This window comes from Belonocnema kinseyi, chromosome 10 (genome assembly GCF_010883055.1).
Source record: "Belonocnema kinseyi isolate 2016_QV_RU_SX_M_011 chromosome 10, B_treatae_v1, whole genome shotgun sequence".
In the NCBI taxonomy this organism is placed as follows: domain Eukaryota; kingdom Metazoa; phylum Arthropoda; class Insecta; order Hymenoptera; family Cynipidae; genus Belonocnema; species Belonocnema kinseyi.
In genome coordinates this window covers 101,916,422-101,935,448 of record NC_046666.1, presented here as the reverse complement: position 1 = coordinate 101,935,448, position 19,027 = coordinate 101,916,422, and the positions used below count along the sequence as shown (strand labels likewise).

General features: G+C 34.2%; 1 protein-coding gene across 4 annotated transcripts in view; it reads right to left on the bottom strand.

Moving 5' to 3' along the window:
* The window catches only part of LOC117182071 (Down syndrome cell adhesion molecule-like protein Dscam2), a 292,904-nt gene that overhangs the window by 36,028 nt on the left and 237,849 nt on the right, over positions 1 to 19,027 (bottom strand). For all 4 annotated transcript variants that reach the window (XM_033375097.1, XM_033375094.1, XM_033375095.1 and 1 more), the window contains 11 exons: positions 18,870 to 18,989; positions 18,505 to 18,678; positions 17,993 to 18,289; positions 17,470 to 17,831; positions 17,013 to 17,384; positions 8,430 to 8,616; positions 2,862 to 3,149; positions 2,498 to 2,767; positions 2,164 to 2,395; positions 630 to 806; positions 106 to 272 (listed from right to left, as the gene is read on the bottom strand). In XM_033375097.1, coding sequence (XP_033230988.1) covers positions 106 to 272; positions 630 to 806; positions 2,164 to 2,395; positions 2,498 to 2,767; positions 2,862 to 3,149; positions 8,430 to 8,616; positions 17,013 to 17,384; positions 17,470 to 17,831; positions 17,993 to 18,289; positions 18,505 to 18,678; positions 18,870 to 18,989 — 2,646 coding nt within the window. The remainder of the gene's footprint in view (positions 1 to 105; positions 273 to 629; positions 807 to 2,163; positions 2,396 to 2,497; positions 2,768 to 2,861; positions 3,150 to 8,429; positions 8,617 to 17,012; positions 17,385 to 17,469; positions 17,832 to 17,992; positions 18,290 to 18,504; positions 18,679 to 18,869; positions 18,990 to 19,027) is intronic.

Here is a 19,027-nt window from a genome sequence, read left to right as displayed (position 1 = left end):
TCAGATGAATTCATCTTCGTTACCAAAAAATAAGCATATAAATTAATATTCTCCTTTTTCTGAAAAAAAATTTTAAGGTCTCGGTAATACCCATGTTTACCCTACCTCCTGTTACAGTTAGAGTTGCAAAGTCGAATTCGCCAACTTGAAAGCCAGCATTGTTATTGGCCGTCACTCGGAGTTGATACCAAGTCGCGGGTTCTAAATCAAGAACAACGAAGTTGCCTCCAGGTTTTACGCTGTTGGAAACTTGATTCCATTCCTGTTGATTTCTGGAAATAAAATATGTTGACCATTAGGTTTTATGATCCAATACCTAAGAGCTTTAACTTGAGAATAGAAGCATTCAAAGTCAAGAAAGTTTTTGAGTGTTGTTACTTTTCAATTATTCATTTTAAAAAAGTACATATGAACTTCCTAGATTGAACATAAAAGTTATGTGAAGGCATAATGTCAGAATTATGTTAAGTCTAAGTTTAAATGCAATAAATCGACAAAAAACTCTTTCTTAGGTTTATTCGGATCTATCGTTAAAGTGTAAGTGCTTAGGTTAAATAAAAACGGACAAATGTTTAATTATGTCTTTAAGCTTTTCAGCAATCCGTAGTAGTACACGAAAGTCAAATTACTTCTTCTTGTGCTCAACAACAAAGTAGAGCATTGGGCATCCGCCATCAGACCACGCATTAAGATGTAGAGTGATGCTGTTCGTCGATACTTCGATAAACCTTGTCGCTTCTGGTACACCAGGTTTTTGCCCCTTAGTGCGAATATTCAGAATATCTGAAGGCTTTCCTGTTCCAATTCTGGAATAATAAAAAACGGAATATTATATTTGTGTAGTACGTAAGCATATTTCGTTTGGTTGTCGATTTCCTATGTAAGGAATTAGTGATAATCAGTTAAAGAATATATTTTTCTTTAAATTATTAATAGATCCGAATCATGAATCTGCATCGTTTATACAAAATGCAGCTTTTATTTAATTATTTCGTATACGAAGTTTAGCTATTAAATAAAGAGACTGCTCATGAAAAAGAGTTTTATTTTAAAAATTATTCTAGAATCGAATGCTCTCCCTCAATGTACTCCCCTCCCCTGGTCATACACCGTTCCATTTGTGTTTTCCATTGGCTAAAGCAGTGCTGGAAGTCTTCTTTTTTAAGAGCATTTAGGAGCTCCGGCGATTATCGCTTCATCTCTTCCATCGCCTCGAACCGGGTTCCTTTTAAGGCAGACTTGATCTTCAGAAACAGGAAAAAGTCACAGGGTCAAGGTCTTGGTGCAAGATCCACGACTTGTTTTTCCACAACTCCGGCCGTTTTTCACGAACTCGCTCTCCCAGTGTTGCCAAAACTTTCAAATAGTAAGATTGATTTACAGTTTTACCCTCTGGAACCAAACCAGTCATCAAGTTCATTGATTTTGGTCACTGTTTGCGGAGTTGAAACAGACAGGTCGACCTGGACGTTGATCATCTTCGGTACTCTCTCGACCTTCAGAAAACAGTTTATACCATTCGAAAACACGCGCACAAGATAGAAAATTCTCATCATGAGTCTCCTTCAACGACTTATAGCAATGAGTCGGAGTTTTTTTAATTTACTGAGAAATTTCAAATTGATCCGTTGCTCCTGTTTTTTGTAAAACATTGTTATCGGCACGAAAAAAACACGCTCGTTTCTGCCGTCTCTAAAAAAATACTACTACAGCGACAAAAACGTATTTTCGTACTGGAATAGCAGAAACTTCCAGCTCTCCGATGATGTATTCGCCCCCCGCCTACTTCTCTCCGACGTCTTCTCATGCGCAGTCTCTTTATTTAATAGCAAGATCTCCTGTTAACAAAATTATAAGGTTGTGGATGGATCGGACAACCTGAATAATAAAAAAAAACAGGAAAATAACAGTGAATATGAATAAATTTATGTCACATGAAATCATGCAATTTTTAATGAATTCGATTTGAAATTCTTTAAGTTTGTAATGCTAAATTTAAAACATTTCAAACCATGATATCTTTCCCTTCATAATTCGTAAATCCTTTACTCAAAAATTTCTTTAGTTTCAAACGTTTGGATGTTTCAATTCTAGTGACCCGTCATTTTTTATCTACATCTTAGCTACCAGCCTTAAATTGACTTCTTGAAAAAATACACTTACCCATTGTACGCTGTAACGTATACCTGGTACCTGGACCCGCATAAGAGATTTTCCAGTGTGTATTTTTGTGTATTTGAACCAATTTGAATAGTTTCCCATTCACCAAATTCTAACTTGTAGTGGATTGTGTATCCGTGAATAGGCGCTTTATCGCCAGAAAGCGGACGAAGTTTCAACGTTAAGGAGTTCGTTGTAGTAGCGGTCAGTTGAACTTGTGGTGGTTGTGGAGGAGCTGAAATACGTAAGTTATGCAATTTAAAATAGAAATAAAAATTCTACTGATTAAATTATTATTATATTAAGAATGAAGACTAAATATCAGAAGAATTCTTACCGTTGACTATTAACTGATGCGTAACAGTGTCATGTCCAAACGAATTTTCAACATAGCACGAGTATTCTCCAGCGTCTTCTCTGTCTACTTCCTTCAAGAAAAGAGATCCTTCGGGTAATTGTCGTAGCCTATCATTTGGTTGAACTGCGTCGCCTCCTCGATTCCACTTAACTTCGGGAGCGGGAACACCAACCGCTAGACAAGGAAGCTTGACATCCTCTTTGTATGTGGCTGTGAATTTATCATCGAACGATGCGATTTTGGCGGGAACTATAAAAAAATTAAAACAGTATTATATTAAAATACACTTCACGAAACTGCATTCTAATACAATATACTGAAGTGTTTCTTAGAAGTGTCTAACCACTAATGCTTGGAGAAAGTGTTACAATTTTCGATGCTTGTCCTTCTCCGATGTTCGTACTCGCGGTGACCCAGAAATCATATCTAAGTTTATCACTCAACTTAGTGGCCTCATGCGTCAACTGGTTTGGTGGTACTTTCTGGCTCATAGGTTGTTCGGAATCATCAGATTTGGTATAAACTGTGTACTGTGAAATCACTCCATTAGGCTGAGTGGGAGGTCTCCAAGAGACAAGGATAGATTCAGCTGACATAACTAGTGCTTTAATTGCCATTGGTGCTTCCGGGGCTATAATTATATATTTATATAATAACTTTTTCTGGATGTAATTATTGAACATTTTCTCATTGCAAGATACAGTACCGTCTAGAAGAATGAGCACACCTAACAAAACTAACGATTAAAAACATTTACTGACTTCTCATCGGATTTCTCTGGAAAAAATAAGATAAAATATTATTTAAAAAATCATTGGAAAGGTTATCTAATTTCTGATTTTTGTCAATTTCCATTATTCGATCGCAAGACGAAAAGCGCTTGGTTGAGCGGCGACCACAGTCTTTTGTCTCTATTTTCAGTGCATTGAAGAAGGATAGAGGATCTCGCACAGCTGGACTGAGCGATTTTCCCTCTGGAGCACGTTTTTACATTGTTTATAATACACTAATTTACCAAATTGATTTTGGTTGGGAAATTTTGTTCCGATTGGAAGTTCGTTTTGAACTGGATTGATTTTGGATTGGAAATTTTGTTCCGATTGGAAGTTCGGATTGAGTCTGATTAATTGTTAACCGATCTGGATCAAATGAAATGTAGATTTTTTCGGATTGGTTCAGATTTATTCGGGTTGGCGCGGATACAGATTTCGGAATAATTCAGAATGAATTTCTATCCAAAACTTTCGCCAGGATTGAAGGTTATAATCAACATTTATCCAAGAACATTAAAAAAACATTCTCATATATTAAATTCTTATAAAAATTGTTTTAAATAGGTAATGATCAGACTAGGGAATACTGGCTGACAATTAATGGCACCATGTTAGATTCGTCTACTCGTCTAATCGAAGCTCTGCACATGCTTTTCTTCTTTTTTGTTTACAACGTGCCATACCACAAATCTCACGAGAACTTTTTGGAATTTGTGCAAATGGTCTTTCTGAATGTGCATCCTATTGGTAACACAAGATTGGGATCGCAAACAGCAAAGAATAAAGTGACTTCTTCAGCAAATCAACTGACTGCGCAACGCTTTGATGTAACTTGATCCCCTACAATATTATTTTAGATTTTAGTACATAGATGAATTGCCATAAACAATTATAGTTACCTTTGGACATTTATTTATATTAATCAAATGTGTTAAAAGTTTATCGTTCATTTAAATTGTCATATATGTACAATCATAACCATTTATAATATGGTAAGCTAGCTTTTATAAGCGGGTTACATACAAAAGACTGTATCACAATCTGTACCGTCAGAATAATAAGTTACTTGTAAGAATGAGGGCAATGTATAGAACAATTGTGATAAATACTTAGTTACCTATGAATATTTATTTATATTAAGGAAGTGCGTCACAATCTCAGCCTCCAGATTAAGGGCATTGGAACAAAACTCTAGAGGCAAAATTCGATTCATTCATTTTGCTCAACTAATTTTAAAATTAGATATTGTTTTGCTCTATAGTCCTTTTCTGTTCTTAACTAAAAGTTTATCTATAGAGAGAAAAATATTTAATTTAAATACTATTTGCATGCAAAGAAAAATTCGATGTCTGTTTTAAATTTAATTGTTAATTTTTATGTTTAGTTTTATTTTTATTAAAATTTGATATTAGATGGGTTCTAACACCCTTAATAAATTACTTGTATAAGAATGAAAATAACGCATATAGACAAATTGTGATAATAATTATTTTTTGTATTTTTGACAGTGAATATAAAAATACAATGTTCTTTTTACTGAACCAATTTTTATTTTATTTTTATAATTTAAAACATTTTCATTTATTTATTTCTCATTTTTAGAATCTATTAGATTCAAAATCTTTATTACGGCGCATGTGCCGCTTTTATATGTCGAAACGTGAAAATAAATTTTCTCAGAAATGTTACATGTTTCAGAGGAAAAATGTACAAAATGTGTAAATTTACTAGCTGAGAGAAATTGTCCACTTTTCGTTGTCAGTTTTACATAACCTGTTAAATTTCAGTCCAGTTGAGAAGCTTATACTTTCATTTGTAATTTTCAATATTTCTATAGAAATTTCACGCCGTTACACGTGAGTCCACTTTCTATATACGTCCAGCGTATAAAAAATTCCACAAACTTTTTTCACAGTGTACGTATTTGAACCTAACACAAACTGCGTTAGAGATGCAAACTCTTGTATACTATACTGCTGTGGCAACCGTTAGAGCGTTTGGCGGCAGAATTACACCTACAAATGCAGTCTTTGTCCTAGCAAGGGATGGAGATCCACCATGGAAGATCGGATTGGATATGGATATCAACAAAGTAAGGTGCAAATTGGGTCGGATAACTCAATATAAAAAAGTAAATAAAACCAGAAAGCTGATAAGCCATGTTATTAAAATCATCTACCCTCGGTACATGCAAACATTAACACCATCAATATTGAATGAGATTACAGACTTCTAACGGCAGAGACGATGTTCTCACTGCCACACTACGAGGGTACAAGAAAAGTAGCGCACGAAGGAAACAAAAACGAAACTTTCAGAAAAATGAAAAAAAGGCTCTATCGGGAATTGAGTGTAAAGCAAAATAACCAGCAAGATACCAAAGTCCTTCAATTGGAAGACATGATTAACTACTGGTCGGCTGATCGGAAAAAAATGAATAGATGCAATTTGGACACTGCGGGGTCAAACTGGAGAAAGCAAGGGCAAGCAATGGTCCTAAAATTCAGCTGAATAACATTACATATTTAGATGTTTCAGAGATATTGAGAAGAGAAGTAACTGGAAAGCTCAAGGTCCGGACACGGTGCACAACTTCTGGTACAAGTACCTGACGAGTGTGCATCATCTGTGGATAAGGCGTTTTCAGAAGATCATCGCACACCCAGGTCTGATGCCAGGCTTTATGCTCCATCTATATGTTACCTAAAAAACCAGGCGCTCAAAATCCAACTGAATTTCGACCGACAGCCTGTCTTCCAACAATTTATAAATGTCTTAGAGCTGTCATTTCAAATAAGGTATAATCTCTATGCGACGAAAATGACATCCTTACAGAAGAATAAAAAGGATCTTGTAAAAACTCGCGAGGCAGTAAAGATCTAGCCACTATAGACGCTGTTGCCATGACTCAAGCTCGTAAACATGAAAGGAACTTGGGTACTTTGGGGTACGAGAATCAAGTATTTTGATCATGAGCAAATAAGGATAACTAGATCAATACGCATTATGAATGGTATATTTCAAGCAGACTCCTTCAGTGACGTATGGTTTTCTTTAGCTTTGAACCCATTGAGCAAAACACTAAACTGCATGTCTCATGGGTTCAGAATACATGATAATGAAGATCGTCATCAAGTTACCCATTTTTTGTACATTGATGACCTACAGCTATATGCTAGTTCAGCCCAGAAACTGCAGCAAGCGATCTATGTCACAAAGCAGTTTTCCAATGATATCCACATAGAGTTCGGACTAGATAAATGCAGAACAGTGCAATTTAACCAGAGGGGTATTGGGGACCGCACAGTTAGAAAACGAGTTCGAAAATGACACAGAGGCAATGATGAATTAAGAATTAAGAACAGCCTAACGAATGCCTTTACTACAAGACTCACATTGATTCTGAAGAGGTCTCTCAACTCTGCAAACAAAATCAGGCCAATCAACACCTAAGCCATCCCTGTTCTCAAGTACTCCTTCGGGCTCATCAAATGGTCTAACACCGACCTTGAAAAGTTAAACAAAATCGTCCGCATAAAAATGACGAAGTACCGAATGCACCACATTAACTCAGCGATTGAAAGGGTAGTTCTACAACGACATATAGGGGTAGGGGTGTTGTGGACGTGAAAAAACTATGTAAGTGACAAGCTATATAGTTGAGAGACTATTTTAACAGCAAGCGAAATGTTGCACTTCACAACGCTATCTGCACAGCGGATCTTGACTACACGCCCTTGAATTAGTCCTCAGGGGAGGACTTGAATATAAGGGCAGAAAACCTAGAGGAATGAGAAATAAAATGGGGATAGAAAACTATTCACGGCGAGAACCCCAAAACGTTAGATCAACATGAAGTGGATAGTGAGGCATCCAATATTTGGCTGAGAATGTGTGTTGTGTATCCAGATACGGAAGAATTCGTCATTGCGATACAGGACAAGGTTGTTAGCACCAAAAATGATCGCAAACACATGTTACATCAAGTCGTGGTTCACCGGCGTCGATTACACACATACATAATGATGTAGCGGGCATTATACATCAACAACTTGCCCTAAGCCTAGAACTCTTAAAAGAATGGATGCCTTTCTCTAGATATATTACAATGCCCGTTTTAGAAAACGAAGATTACATCTTATATTGGGATGTCACTATCCAAACGGATCATTACATCCGAGTCAATAGACCTGTCATCGTGATGCGAGAAAAAACGGGGGAAGAGTCTACACATCGACATTGCTTGTACACTCAACCGAAATTTGCAGTCAACTATACAACCAAGACCTATAGGTATATCGAGTTAAGCCATGAAGTAACGGCCATATGAAGAAATGGGAAACATGCATCTATTAATCCTATTTTGATTTCGGCTACGAGCAATGTGCACACAAGATGCACTGAACATCTTAAACATTTAGGAGTCATATAACATCCTCATCTCATCAGTCACTTGACTTAGTCCGTGGCTATGATGAAAAACCGGATTCATCCGAGTGAGAGTTTGAAAAAAAGCATATATAAATATATAATATAACGAGTTTGAAAAAAGGCATATATAAATATATAATATAACAAAGTAATAAATAAAAATAAAAAACAGCAAAAAATTATGTTTTGTTAATTTTTTAAACCTGTTTTTCTGAAAAATGCGAAAAGATAGAACATTTTCGCCCTTAGGTTCATATTGTACGGAAAGAAAATATTGGAATGTCCCATAAATTGGCGATAAACAAAATCCCGTTACCTAGTGCAATTCTAGAACCAGTTAACATTTTTACGGTTTCTTGGTTTCATTTTAAAGAGTCGATTTCAAGTTTTATCTTGCGTAGATTTTAATTTTTTTACCAGTATTTTATTAGGGTTTTCCAAAAGTTCAAGTTTAATCATAAAAATGGATAAAAATCATAAATTAGACCGTTCTTTCTCACTCTTTGAATCAGTCTCTGATTGTCAAAACTACTTTAAATAAAGCTTATTTCACGCGGAATTTAATAACTTTACCAACGATTTTTTACATAATGTTCTATCTTAATTTTTTCCGGATATATCCTGAAAGAATTGAGTAAATGTTTTTAATCGCTGGTTTTTTAGGTGTCCTTATACTTCTGGTCGATACTGTATAAATAGATAATTACCGTCTTGCTCAGTCTGACAATGGATCGGTGCTGATTTTACTCCATCACCACCTGAAGTAAAGGCTAGGATTTGCATACTGTAGTTCGTATACTTCTTGAGGCCGTGCAGTATTGTTTCACTAGAAGAGGTGATTTTGGTGTCCTTTGTATTTTCGTCATACCACAACTCAGATGGTCCGTAGATGATCTAAAAAAGGATCAATTGTTAATAAATGAATTGTAAAATAGCCAAACTGTAAATATGTTTATTCAAGTTGTTTAAATAATTAATAATTAATGTAAATGTGCAAAATTTCCTAGAAACAACTTATTGGTATTATTAATTTGTGGCTTCCGTAAACAAATTGAATCTATTCCTTTAAAAATAGCCAAACTCTAAATATGTTCATGAAAATTGTTTAAATAAGTAATAATACTTGAGATTTTACCAAGTATCTCAGAAAAATGTCAATGGAAAGATATTCTTCGTTAATTGTGTACAAAAATGTAGCCTATTCATTGAAAAATAGTCTATTATACTAAAAAAAAAACTTAAAAACCAGTAAACTTAGTCAAAAAGTCAACCACCGAATAAAAAACTTTGGAATCAGTGGATATAATCAAAAGTAAACCGCGGATAGAAATAAAAAGATCTGCGGAGCGTGTGCGGTGATCAGTCAAATCATTTCGTGCGATCGGACATTGCCAACAGCGCCATCTGATACGCGAATGTATATCGCGAAGTTATTGAAGCAATGTTAATGAAAAAGAGCAGTGAACATCAATTCATTTTAATCAAAGAGATAGAGAGAGATTCTATTTCAAGCAACGATCAAGTAAATCTACGATAAATTTGCACATTAACTAGTGCCATCCCATCTTTCTTTCTCTATTCTATTTTAAATCTCGCCAGTAAAGTGTTTTCCTTTTTTTTCCATTTCGCAGTTCCATATTACGCAAATATATTTTTAATGAAACAAATTTACACAAGACTGACACATTTCACGCCTGTAAACTTGATATTAATAATACTTTCTCTACCTTTCGTCTTTGCTTTTTCTTCAATTCCTGCTTTCTTTTTTTTAACAAATTTAGAATAAAAAAAGAGAAAGTAGCGCAGGTTTTCATTTGATTATTTTATTATTAAAAAATATAAATTTCAGCAAGTTTTTTAAAGTTCTTCTCTATATTATAAAAAATATAAATTTCAGAAAATTTTTCTAAGTTCTGCTCTAAATTAAATTGAATATTAATAATTTCATTAAATCTTTTCTCTAAATTAAAATTTAAAAATTCAATTTTACGAAAACAAGTCCTTTTCTCCTATTAAAATAAACCTCACGAAAATTTTCGAAGCGTTTGAATTGGATACATGGCGAGTGGAGCGAGTAACATCGAGAAAAAATGGATTGAGAGCAGGAAGTTTATAGTACACCGAAAGGAGAGATCAAAGAAAGGAAGGCCAGGAGAAATTACAGGAAAACGGTAGAGAAGGAAAGATTCAGAGAAAAAAGCGTGGGATCGATTGGGGCTTTTATCAAAAGGAAGAAAGTGTTCAGATCGCCGCCAGAAAAGCATAGTTTTGTAGAGAACGATGAGAATAGTAAGGGGACTAGAAGGAACGTAGATGAAACTAAAGATCCAATAAAAGAGGAAATGGCGGTAAATGGCTGAACTTAGGAAAGAAATAAAGAAATGGAAAGAAGTTCGGAAACAATTAGAAAAGAGGATGCAGCCATTGGAGCAAAAACTAGAGAAGTAGGAAGATAATAATAAAAAGAGAGGTGGATGAAGTACTAAAAAGGATTCATGCTAAGGTAGATATAGAGGAAGTGCGAAATGTAGAAAGGAAAAGCGAAGAGGGGAAAGAATGATACTGGTGAAATTAAAGAAATCGGAACACAAGAGGAAAGTGATGACACAGAGGATATTATATGAAAGCTCGGTAAGAATAGAGGATGATTTGACATGGGTAGAAAGGAAGATGCAGTATAAATCTAGGAAAATACCGGAAGAGAAAAGAAAGAAGGGAAGAAGAACATGGGTTAAGTATGGGAGAATACAGCTAGACGAAGTATGATGGAATTGGGATGAAGAAAGGTTGGAGATTATATTGATTCGGATCACTTCAACTTAATAGTGAAATTAGAGGGAGAAAAAAGTAAAAGCAATATGAATAAAAAAGTAGTAAAGTTAAAAAGTGTAAGAAAAGGGGATTGGTTAAGGAAAGGAAAAGAACAGTTTAGAGAAAAGGTCAGAAATATCAAAATGGGGGAGGGAAAAGTGGACGATGAGCTATAAAAAATTATAGAACAAATAAAAAGGGGATTAGAGTGCACTAACAAAAATGAAGTTAGTAAAAAGGGGAATAGAAGTGGATGGGATGAAGATTGTAAAGAGAAAAAGAAGGTCAGAAAGGAATTAAGAAATTTGAGTAAAGAAAAAAGTAATGGAGAAGAATATAAGAGAAAACAGGAGTATACTGAGTTGTATGATCAAAAGAAAGAGAAAGAGAATAAAAGGTTTGAGGAACAGACGGAGAAGGCTAGGACGAAAGAAGAGGTTTGAAGGTTATAAGTACCCTACCATAAGAAATCTCTGAGATTTCTCTAGCGAAATAGCCTGGCCCATTTTAGTCTATAAGCAGAGTCGTTTTGAAACAATATACTCTCGGAGATAGTCTGAGAGATTTGACTCCTTTTAAAGATACTTTTAGTGGTCTTTTTAAGAGTAGTGCGACGGTAATATAATGATCCTTTTGTATTCGTCACGTACCGGGCGGGCAGAGTTATTTACAGTAGTTGGTCGTGGCTAATCCGCTCTCCCTTTTTAAATTTCTCTTCAAATTATTAACACTTTTTTTTAATTCGATGAATTTTCTCATTATACTTATTTATAATTATAACTTATATACTAATATAAAATTTTCTAGTTGAATTAAAAAATGTTGTCTTTTTTGGCGTATCTCATTCCATTTACGAGAAACGTTGTATTAATTCCAATTTTAAGCATTTAAAAAAAAAAGTTAGATATCTGAAGTCATCGAAACCCATAGATTCCGAATTATTATGTTTTAGGCTGTTAACTATGAAATTAAAAAAAATCTACTTCTAAATTTTAATCCGGAAGCTTAACAAAGGACCCTTGAGTGTCGGCTACTCTATTGATATAGCCTCTCTGCTTGTTATTTATGATCGAATTCTTATTTCAATTTCAGACTCTCTGCATGTTATTTATGATCGTACTGCTATTTCAATTCCGAAAAGGACATTTTAAAGCCTTTAAAACATTTAAAGAACTACCTGGACCATAAAAATATATCTACCTGAGTGCCTGCGGAGAATTTCTCTCGAGTTTCTCTGATCTAAAGAATTTTTAGTATATACTTAGAGATTCTTTTCGGTAGGGTAGAAACAGAAAAAGAAGAAAAAGAGTTAACCAAGATGTTAAAATGGTAGAATGGGGAAAATATTTTTTGGATTTGCTAGGAGGAGTAGAGAGAAAAGTTAGGAAGGGAGGAAAATTTGGTAGAGAACGAGATGAGGAAGAAGACATAACAAGGGAAGAAATAGTCAATGTGTTAGGAATAATGAATGATGGAAAGGCACCTGATACAGATGAGATTTCAAATGAAGTATTTAAATATGGAGAGACAGAACTAAAGGAATGGGCATGGATTATGTGTAATAGAGTATGGAGAGGAGAGGGGTGGTCAGAGTTATGGACAGAAGGAGTAGTGACACCAATAGTGAAGAAAGGCAAAGGAGAGGAGGTTAAAAATGATGGGGATGTGACGCGGATCTCAACACTGTATAAAGTATATGTAACTATTTTGTCGAAGAGATTGAAGAAAGAATTTGTGGGAAAAAAGATAGAGCCACTGAATCAGGCAGGGTTCAGAAAAGGAATGGGGGTGATGGACAATATATATCTTCTGAACTATCTAGTAAATAAGAGGATTAAAAGGGAAAAAGGGACAAAATGATAGCAATGTTCGTGGATTTAAAGGTGGCGTTTGACTCATTACACCGACGCGAAATGGAAAAAGGTATGGATTTTTTTGACACCACAAATTTTAATGTTTCATGAGTTCAGACTTACAAACAATGAATTTCTGATAAAATCTGGATTACACTTTTTTGAAATTTGAACTATGACAATATGAATATTCCATAGGGGCTACTCTACACAGGGGGGGGGGGGGTACGTTTAAAAATATGAATCATGCGTTTTAAAATTTCTCTAACTTTATTAAATACATTTTCTGGTATATATTAGATTTATTTAAAACTTTTCATATTTAAAACAACAACGTTCTGTATTAAAATTAAAATTTCAGTAAATCCTTTTATATGTTTCAAAACAATTTATCAAGTTTTTATTATTATTCCGAGTATTACACAAAAATTACTTGAACCTTGTCATTCCTTAAGAGGGCTGTGTACTAGCGTGGGAACTCTGAGTTGCGTGTGCGAGAGAGACAGAAATATGATAAGCACACCCAAAGGGGTGGAGCTTGTTAGTGAAAAAAAATGTTGACAGCCAATCATAGTTGGAATATTTTTAGAAAAAAAGGGGCGGGTGGTAGTTTGTCGAGCGGACGGTTTTTGGCCTCGCGAGACCTTCCCATTGTTTGAAATTAGACACGGCGGAGAAAAATCCGAATTTTGTGTAATATTAATTAATACAATTTTAATATACTGCATTAGCATCGTTATATTATTCTGAGTAAATCAAACAAAAAAGGTTGATAAAAATCGGTCAATATTTTCAATCTCATCCGCATAGGTTCCTAGTCCCCAAAAGAGAACGTGTTTTCTTCCTTGTAATTGTACCGACAGATAACCTCATAGAGATGTCTTCTATTCCCCAAAAGTGTTCATATTTTAAGATTATTTAATTAATTCTAATAAGTTCACAAAATATGTGTAATAAATTGTTTTAGTTCCTTCATGTGGAATATAAGTTTAAAAAATTTAATTTTATCAATTCAAATCTGCCTCTCTAGAGTTAGAATTATTTTAATTCACACATATAATAGATTTCTTTGATGGATTTTTTAAGACGTTTAAATAAATAATTAAAATTTAAATAAATATAAATTTGAATATTTTTTGAATTTATAGGTTATAGAAAGATTTAATAATAAAACATAGGTTAAATAAATGCTTTCGCTAAATTCTACTAATAAGTTGATTGAGGGGAATAAGATTTTCGCTTGTTCTGTTCCCGTTGGGTGATTTTTAGACGGAGGAAAAATCGCGTATTCATAGGAATACAAATTCTTAATTTTTCTGAATTTAACGCTTAATACCAGGTTCCTGATTATTTTACGAATCCAAGCATACCGCACAAGTAATAATTGTTAACAATAGTTTTTCAATAACTAACCGTAAGGAGTCGAAACAAAGTTTGAGACGTTGAAAATGTTCTTTTTCAATTTTCAACTGATCGAAACATGTGATAAAGATAATTTCGAAATATACTTGATATTAAATATAAATATCGATGGCAATTTCTCATTCTACTAGGAAAAGTCGTTTTTAATATAAGAATCTTATTTTTTTATTGTTAAATAATCGTTACAAGCCGTGAAATTATTCTTAAAAAGCAGGGTAACTTTGACCAAGTATGTTTTTAATATCAATATGAATAATTAAAATTTGAAAAATATTCCTTCTACCTTATTTACTTAGGAATCCAGGCATACCACATACACCAATGTAAATACACCAATAGCGCAGTGCAAGCCTACTATCGGCAAGAAAACTATAGGCATCTGCTTTTGAAGCTTACCAAATCAGTCAAAAAAAATGCTAGCGCAACGAAAAAAACAGTCATATAAAAGCTGAAAGTGTTCTACGTAAATGAGCTTGAAGACGTTAATATAAAATAAATTTCATGCTTAGCAGATTGAATAATGTAAAAAAAAGTCAGGATTTTCGGGTACACTAAAGAACAGTCAAGTTTAGAGCATTACTTCTTATACAAGGGGCGAAGGGAAAAATTTGAAAAAATTTATGAGTATGAGGAAAACTGTTTTGAACCAGTTGCAGTTGAGAAATTTAAAAAATAATAAAAATTGTTGCTTAAAACTACAAAGATGTGCAACTATATTATCTTAAGTTCTAATACAGATATTCAAGCGATTTAAACTGCAAACTGTAATGGATAGGCTCTGTATTTATTTTCAATCGCCCGTAAGGATGTGTTAGTCTTATTTTTGTGAACATCCGCGATATTTTTAGACATTTTTTTTTTTTGGAAAACAAGTGACAGAAAGCAGGGGAGGGGGGGGGGGGCGTTTTTTGTTTCACTGCCGACCGCTTGTGCCATTCTTCGACCCCTGGTTCTGAATGCTTGGATGGCACCTGGCCACGAGTCGAAGAAAGGGGCGAGCGGTCGGCATTAAAAAAAACGGGCCCTCTCTGCGTTCTGTCACTTGTTTTACAACAACAAAAAATGTCAAAAAATATCGCGATTTTCACAAAAAATAAGACTAACACATCCTTGCGGGTGATTGCAAATAAATACAGAGTCTATCCATTACAGTTTGCAGTTTGAATCGCTTGAATATCTGTATTAGAACTGAAGATAATATAGTTGCACATTTTTGTACTTTTAAGCAACAATTTTATTATTTTTTAAATTTCTCAACTACAACTGGTTCACAATAGTTTTTCTCATACTCAAGAATTTTTTCAAATTTTACCCATTGCTCCTTGTATAAGAAATAATGCTCTAAACTTGACTGTTCTTAAATGTACCCGAAAATCCTTAGTTTTTTTTACATTTTTCAGTCTTTTAAGTACCAAATTTTTTTTACATAAACCTCTTCAAGCTCTTTTACGTAGAACACTTCCAGCTTTTATATGACTGTTTTTTTGTTTCGCTAGCATTTTTTTGACTGATTTGTTAAGCTTCAAAGGCAGATGCCTATAGTTTTCTCGCCGATAGTAGTACATATTGACGGAGTCGCAGTACGGGGCCAGTACTGACTGGTAACGCTTCACAATGCTGCCTTGTACTGGTTCTGTACTGGCAATACGTCGGCGGACGTTTCCGAACGTTTTTCATAAAGGATCTAGCCTATTAATTTTTAAAATTTTAGAAATAATTATCACAAGGCGACATTTGTTGTAATTAACAATTTGGGAAAATTCCCGAGATAAAAATTTTCATTATCTCCTGCAATTCAAATAACTTTCCAAACGAAACCTTCGACAACGATGTGAAAATCACAAATTTTAATATCGACGATCTAACTAGAGTAATTTCGACAGTCACTGAAAATTCATAGAAAGACGAATTAAACGACTCAAATATATCTCGACGGCAATAAATTATAAACACTTACCTAAAACAGGAACCCTTAACAGAACAATTAACAGCACATTAGATATAAAAATATCAATTGCCGCAACAAAAAAACTAAGAAAAAAAGAAAAACTAGCCCTAACCCAATGAAGTAACAGTAAATAAAATACTAAGTAATGAAGTTGATATCACATGCCAAGATATCATATCAATTATGTGGAAAGATTTGACACATAGCATCCAAATGAAGAAGCCTTATTCAACAATGATCAAATTCCAACCAACGCCAAAACCAATTTTAACACAATATGATTTCAAAAAAACAATCAAAAACAGTTCACAAATAATACTCAAAGGCTATTTTTAGGTAATACCCAAAGGCAATTAATAAATAATCCCATTATCTTGTATTATTGACCAAATTATCATTGAAGTTGTTAAATTACCATCGTGCGATACAGTGATCGAACAGATTGTAAGACCGCGGATCAAAAACTTCGAAGATGTTCTAAAAAATGAAAAATAATGGTAGCGCCTAAATTCTTGATGCTCTTTAAAACATACCAAAGTGTATTTGAAATTTGTTTGAAAAAAATATCTCGCGAACAACAGTTTAAAAGTGACAAATAAATTTTGTTCTTTAAATAAAAAATAAATTAATTAACAGTTGTTATTTTGTTAAATGAAATTACTATACATTACGAATGAAAACTGTCTAAAGCATTTTTTTATTTCATTTTTCTAACTATTAATAGCCCAAAATAGAGAAAAATGTGACACATGACCCCTTATTCTCCTGAGGAATGCCTCAATTAGATTCGAGCCAAACAAGATGTAAAAATCTAGGAGATTTTAGCCTATTATATTTCAAGAACCCTTTGTGCACATAAAAAATAAGGAAGTTTTGTTAGCTTATCATCATGTTAATGATAGATATTCTAACCTTTGCAAATGTGGAATGGCCATATTGAAGAAAAGAGAACGATCGACGAGTAAATGCTATGAGAAAAAACTCAAGTATATACATAGTCCGTTTATCGACGCATTGTTTTCTCGTTAAAAAATAAAGTTTATGATACTGGAGAAAATTTAAGCACATTTTTTAGTTTGTTTAGTGAAACGCTATTTTCCGAGGTAAATCTAATACAAAATAAATTACTACTACTAATTTAAATAATCACCAGTTGATCTATAACATTTTCTTATTCACTTCTTTAGAAAATTATTTTAACGACGGTAATTTATTAGTTTTTAGGAAAATTAGTCATTCTTTTATTTTATGCTAACCTTGTATCCAGTAATAACACCATTAGCAGCACTCAGTGGTGGCGAAGACCATGAAACTCTAATTGTTTGTGATGTAAGGGTCGTGCACGTAGTATCATGTGGTGGTTGCTCTGGTACGCCTTCCGCTGTATGCTGTCTTTTTTCCTCACTCATGGGACCTGAGCCAACTTTGTTGAAAGCTTGAACCACAACACTATACTGTGTATAAGTTTTAAGATTCGTTATTTGCAAGTGATGTTCTTTTCCGTCTTCCTTCGAAAATTCAACCGTCTCAAACATGTAAGGTTTTTCAGAAGATGAGAGTCTATACCCCACATAATAACCCAATATTTCTCCATTCCAGTCTTCACGCGTAGGTGGTTTCCATGTTACCTAAGTGGAGTGAAGATCAATGTTTAGTTTATTTTTATCATGTTTCGGGCATAAGACATACACCTAGTAAATCTATTAAACTTACTTTTAGGGTATGCTGATCAAGAGCTTCAACTCTGACGGAGCTTGGTGGACCAGAAGGAACTTCTTCAGCCGTGATAATTGTTACGGTGTCCGACGGATCCGAAGTTCCAATTTCATTTTCAGCAACTATTCTCAGATGATACGTAGTAGCTGGTTTAAGATTAAAAACACCGGCAACATTCTGCTGAGATCCTGGAACTACTACTCTATCAATATCACTTTCCCAGGAACCCTTACTGATTTTATATTCAATAACGTATCGCTTGATTAAACTGTTTCCGTCGTAAGGTGCTGCCCACGAAAGTTGCACTGATCGTCCAGATTTATCCAAAACTTTTAAACCATAGGGAACTTCGGGAACCTCTGTAATATACATAGTATTTTATAATAATGCGCGCAAAAAATGCAAATATGTACACCAGAAGCATACCGAAGTAGTTTAATTGTATCAGTTACACTTGTATGTGTAAAATGAACAATTGTCAATAATTTGTACATGCACGAATAAGGAACTTTTTATTTACCTTGAACAATCATATTGATACTCGTGTCATCGCTGCCGAATGCATTTGTAGCAACGCAGGTGAAAAGTGCAGAATCGCTTCTCTCTGTCCTCTTAATACTTAAATCAGACAAAACGCCATTAGCCAGTATCTCTTCTCGAATCGTGTAACGCGAGTCGCTTTTAGGGTCCAATCTTTTGTTATTCATATTCCAGAGAATGCCAATGGGTTTTTCTCCTTGCGCTTCGCATTGCAATACGGCTGGTTCTCCTCGGCGAGCAGTCTGATTTCGCAGTTTGATTTCAAAGTGAGGTGGCGCTGAACAGTAAAATTAAAAATTTTAACTATATTACATTTAAAATCTCATTGAACATATAGGCACTCTTAAGATATGTATAATAAAATGTAGAAGGTAGTAGTTAAAATGCAAAAACAAAATTCCCAGTTTCCCGGTACTTTCTCAGTTTTCGGGTCCTGCGGCCGCTCTATGTAATATAATTCATAAAAAATTCCTAATTAACGAATACACATACCTTGCACCGATAAGAGTATCACGGCTGAAAGTCCAGACCCTATTCCATTTACAGCTTCACAAAGGTAATAGCCCTCGTTTGTCTTCTGTATATTATTTATCGACAAAGTTCCATCCTCAACGCTTATGTCGGGATTATTTAATTTCAAGTCGGTGTAATCGCCAGGCATGTCTCCTACAATTTGGTGTAATAGTACTCATTAAAAAATATAAATCAGACAAAGAGGAATTTCGTCTTTAAAAACTTCTTGAATAATTTTACTAGAAAATATTTGTAAACTTGAAAAAATCTTTAGATTGATATTCCTTACTCACAGTTTTACATAGAAACATAAAAAATTGAAATAATTAAGCAGTATATTTCACCTGCAGCCCTCTTCCAAGTTACTTGAGGCTTGGGAAAACCGTCAGCTTTGCATTCCACTCTTGCATCGGAGCCCTGAGCAAAAGCTTTATCCGTTGGCTCAAGGATCCAGCGAGGAGGTACTACATGAATTAATAAATTAAGTTTATTATTCTGAACA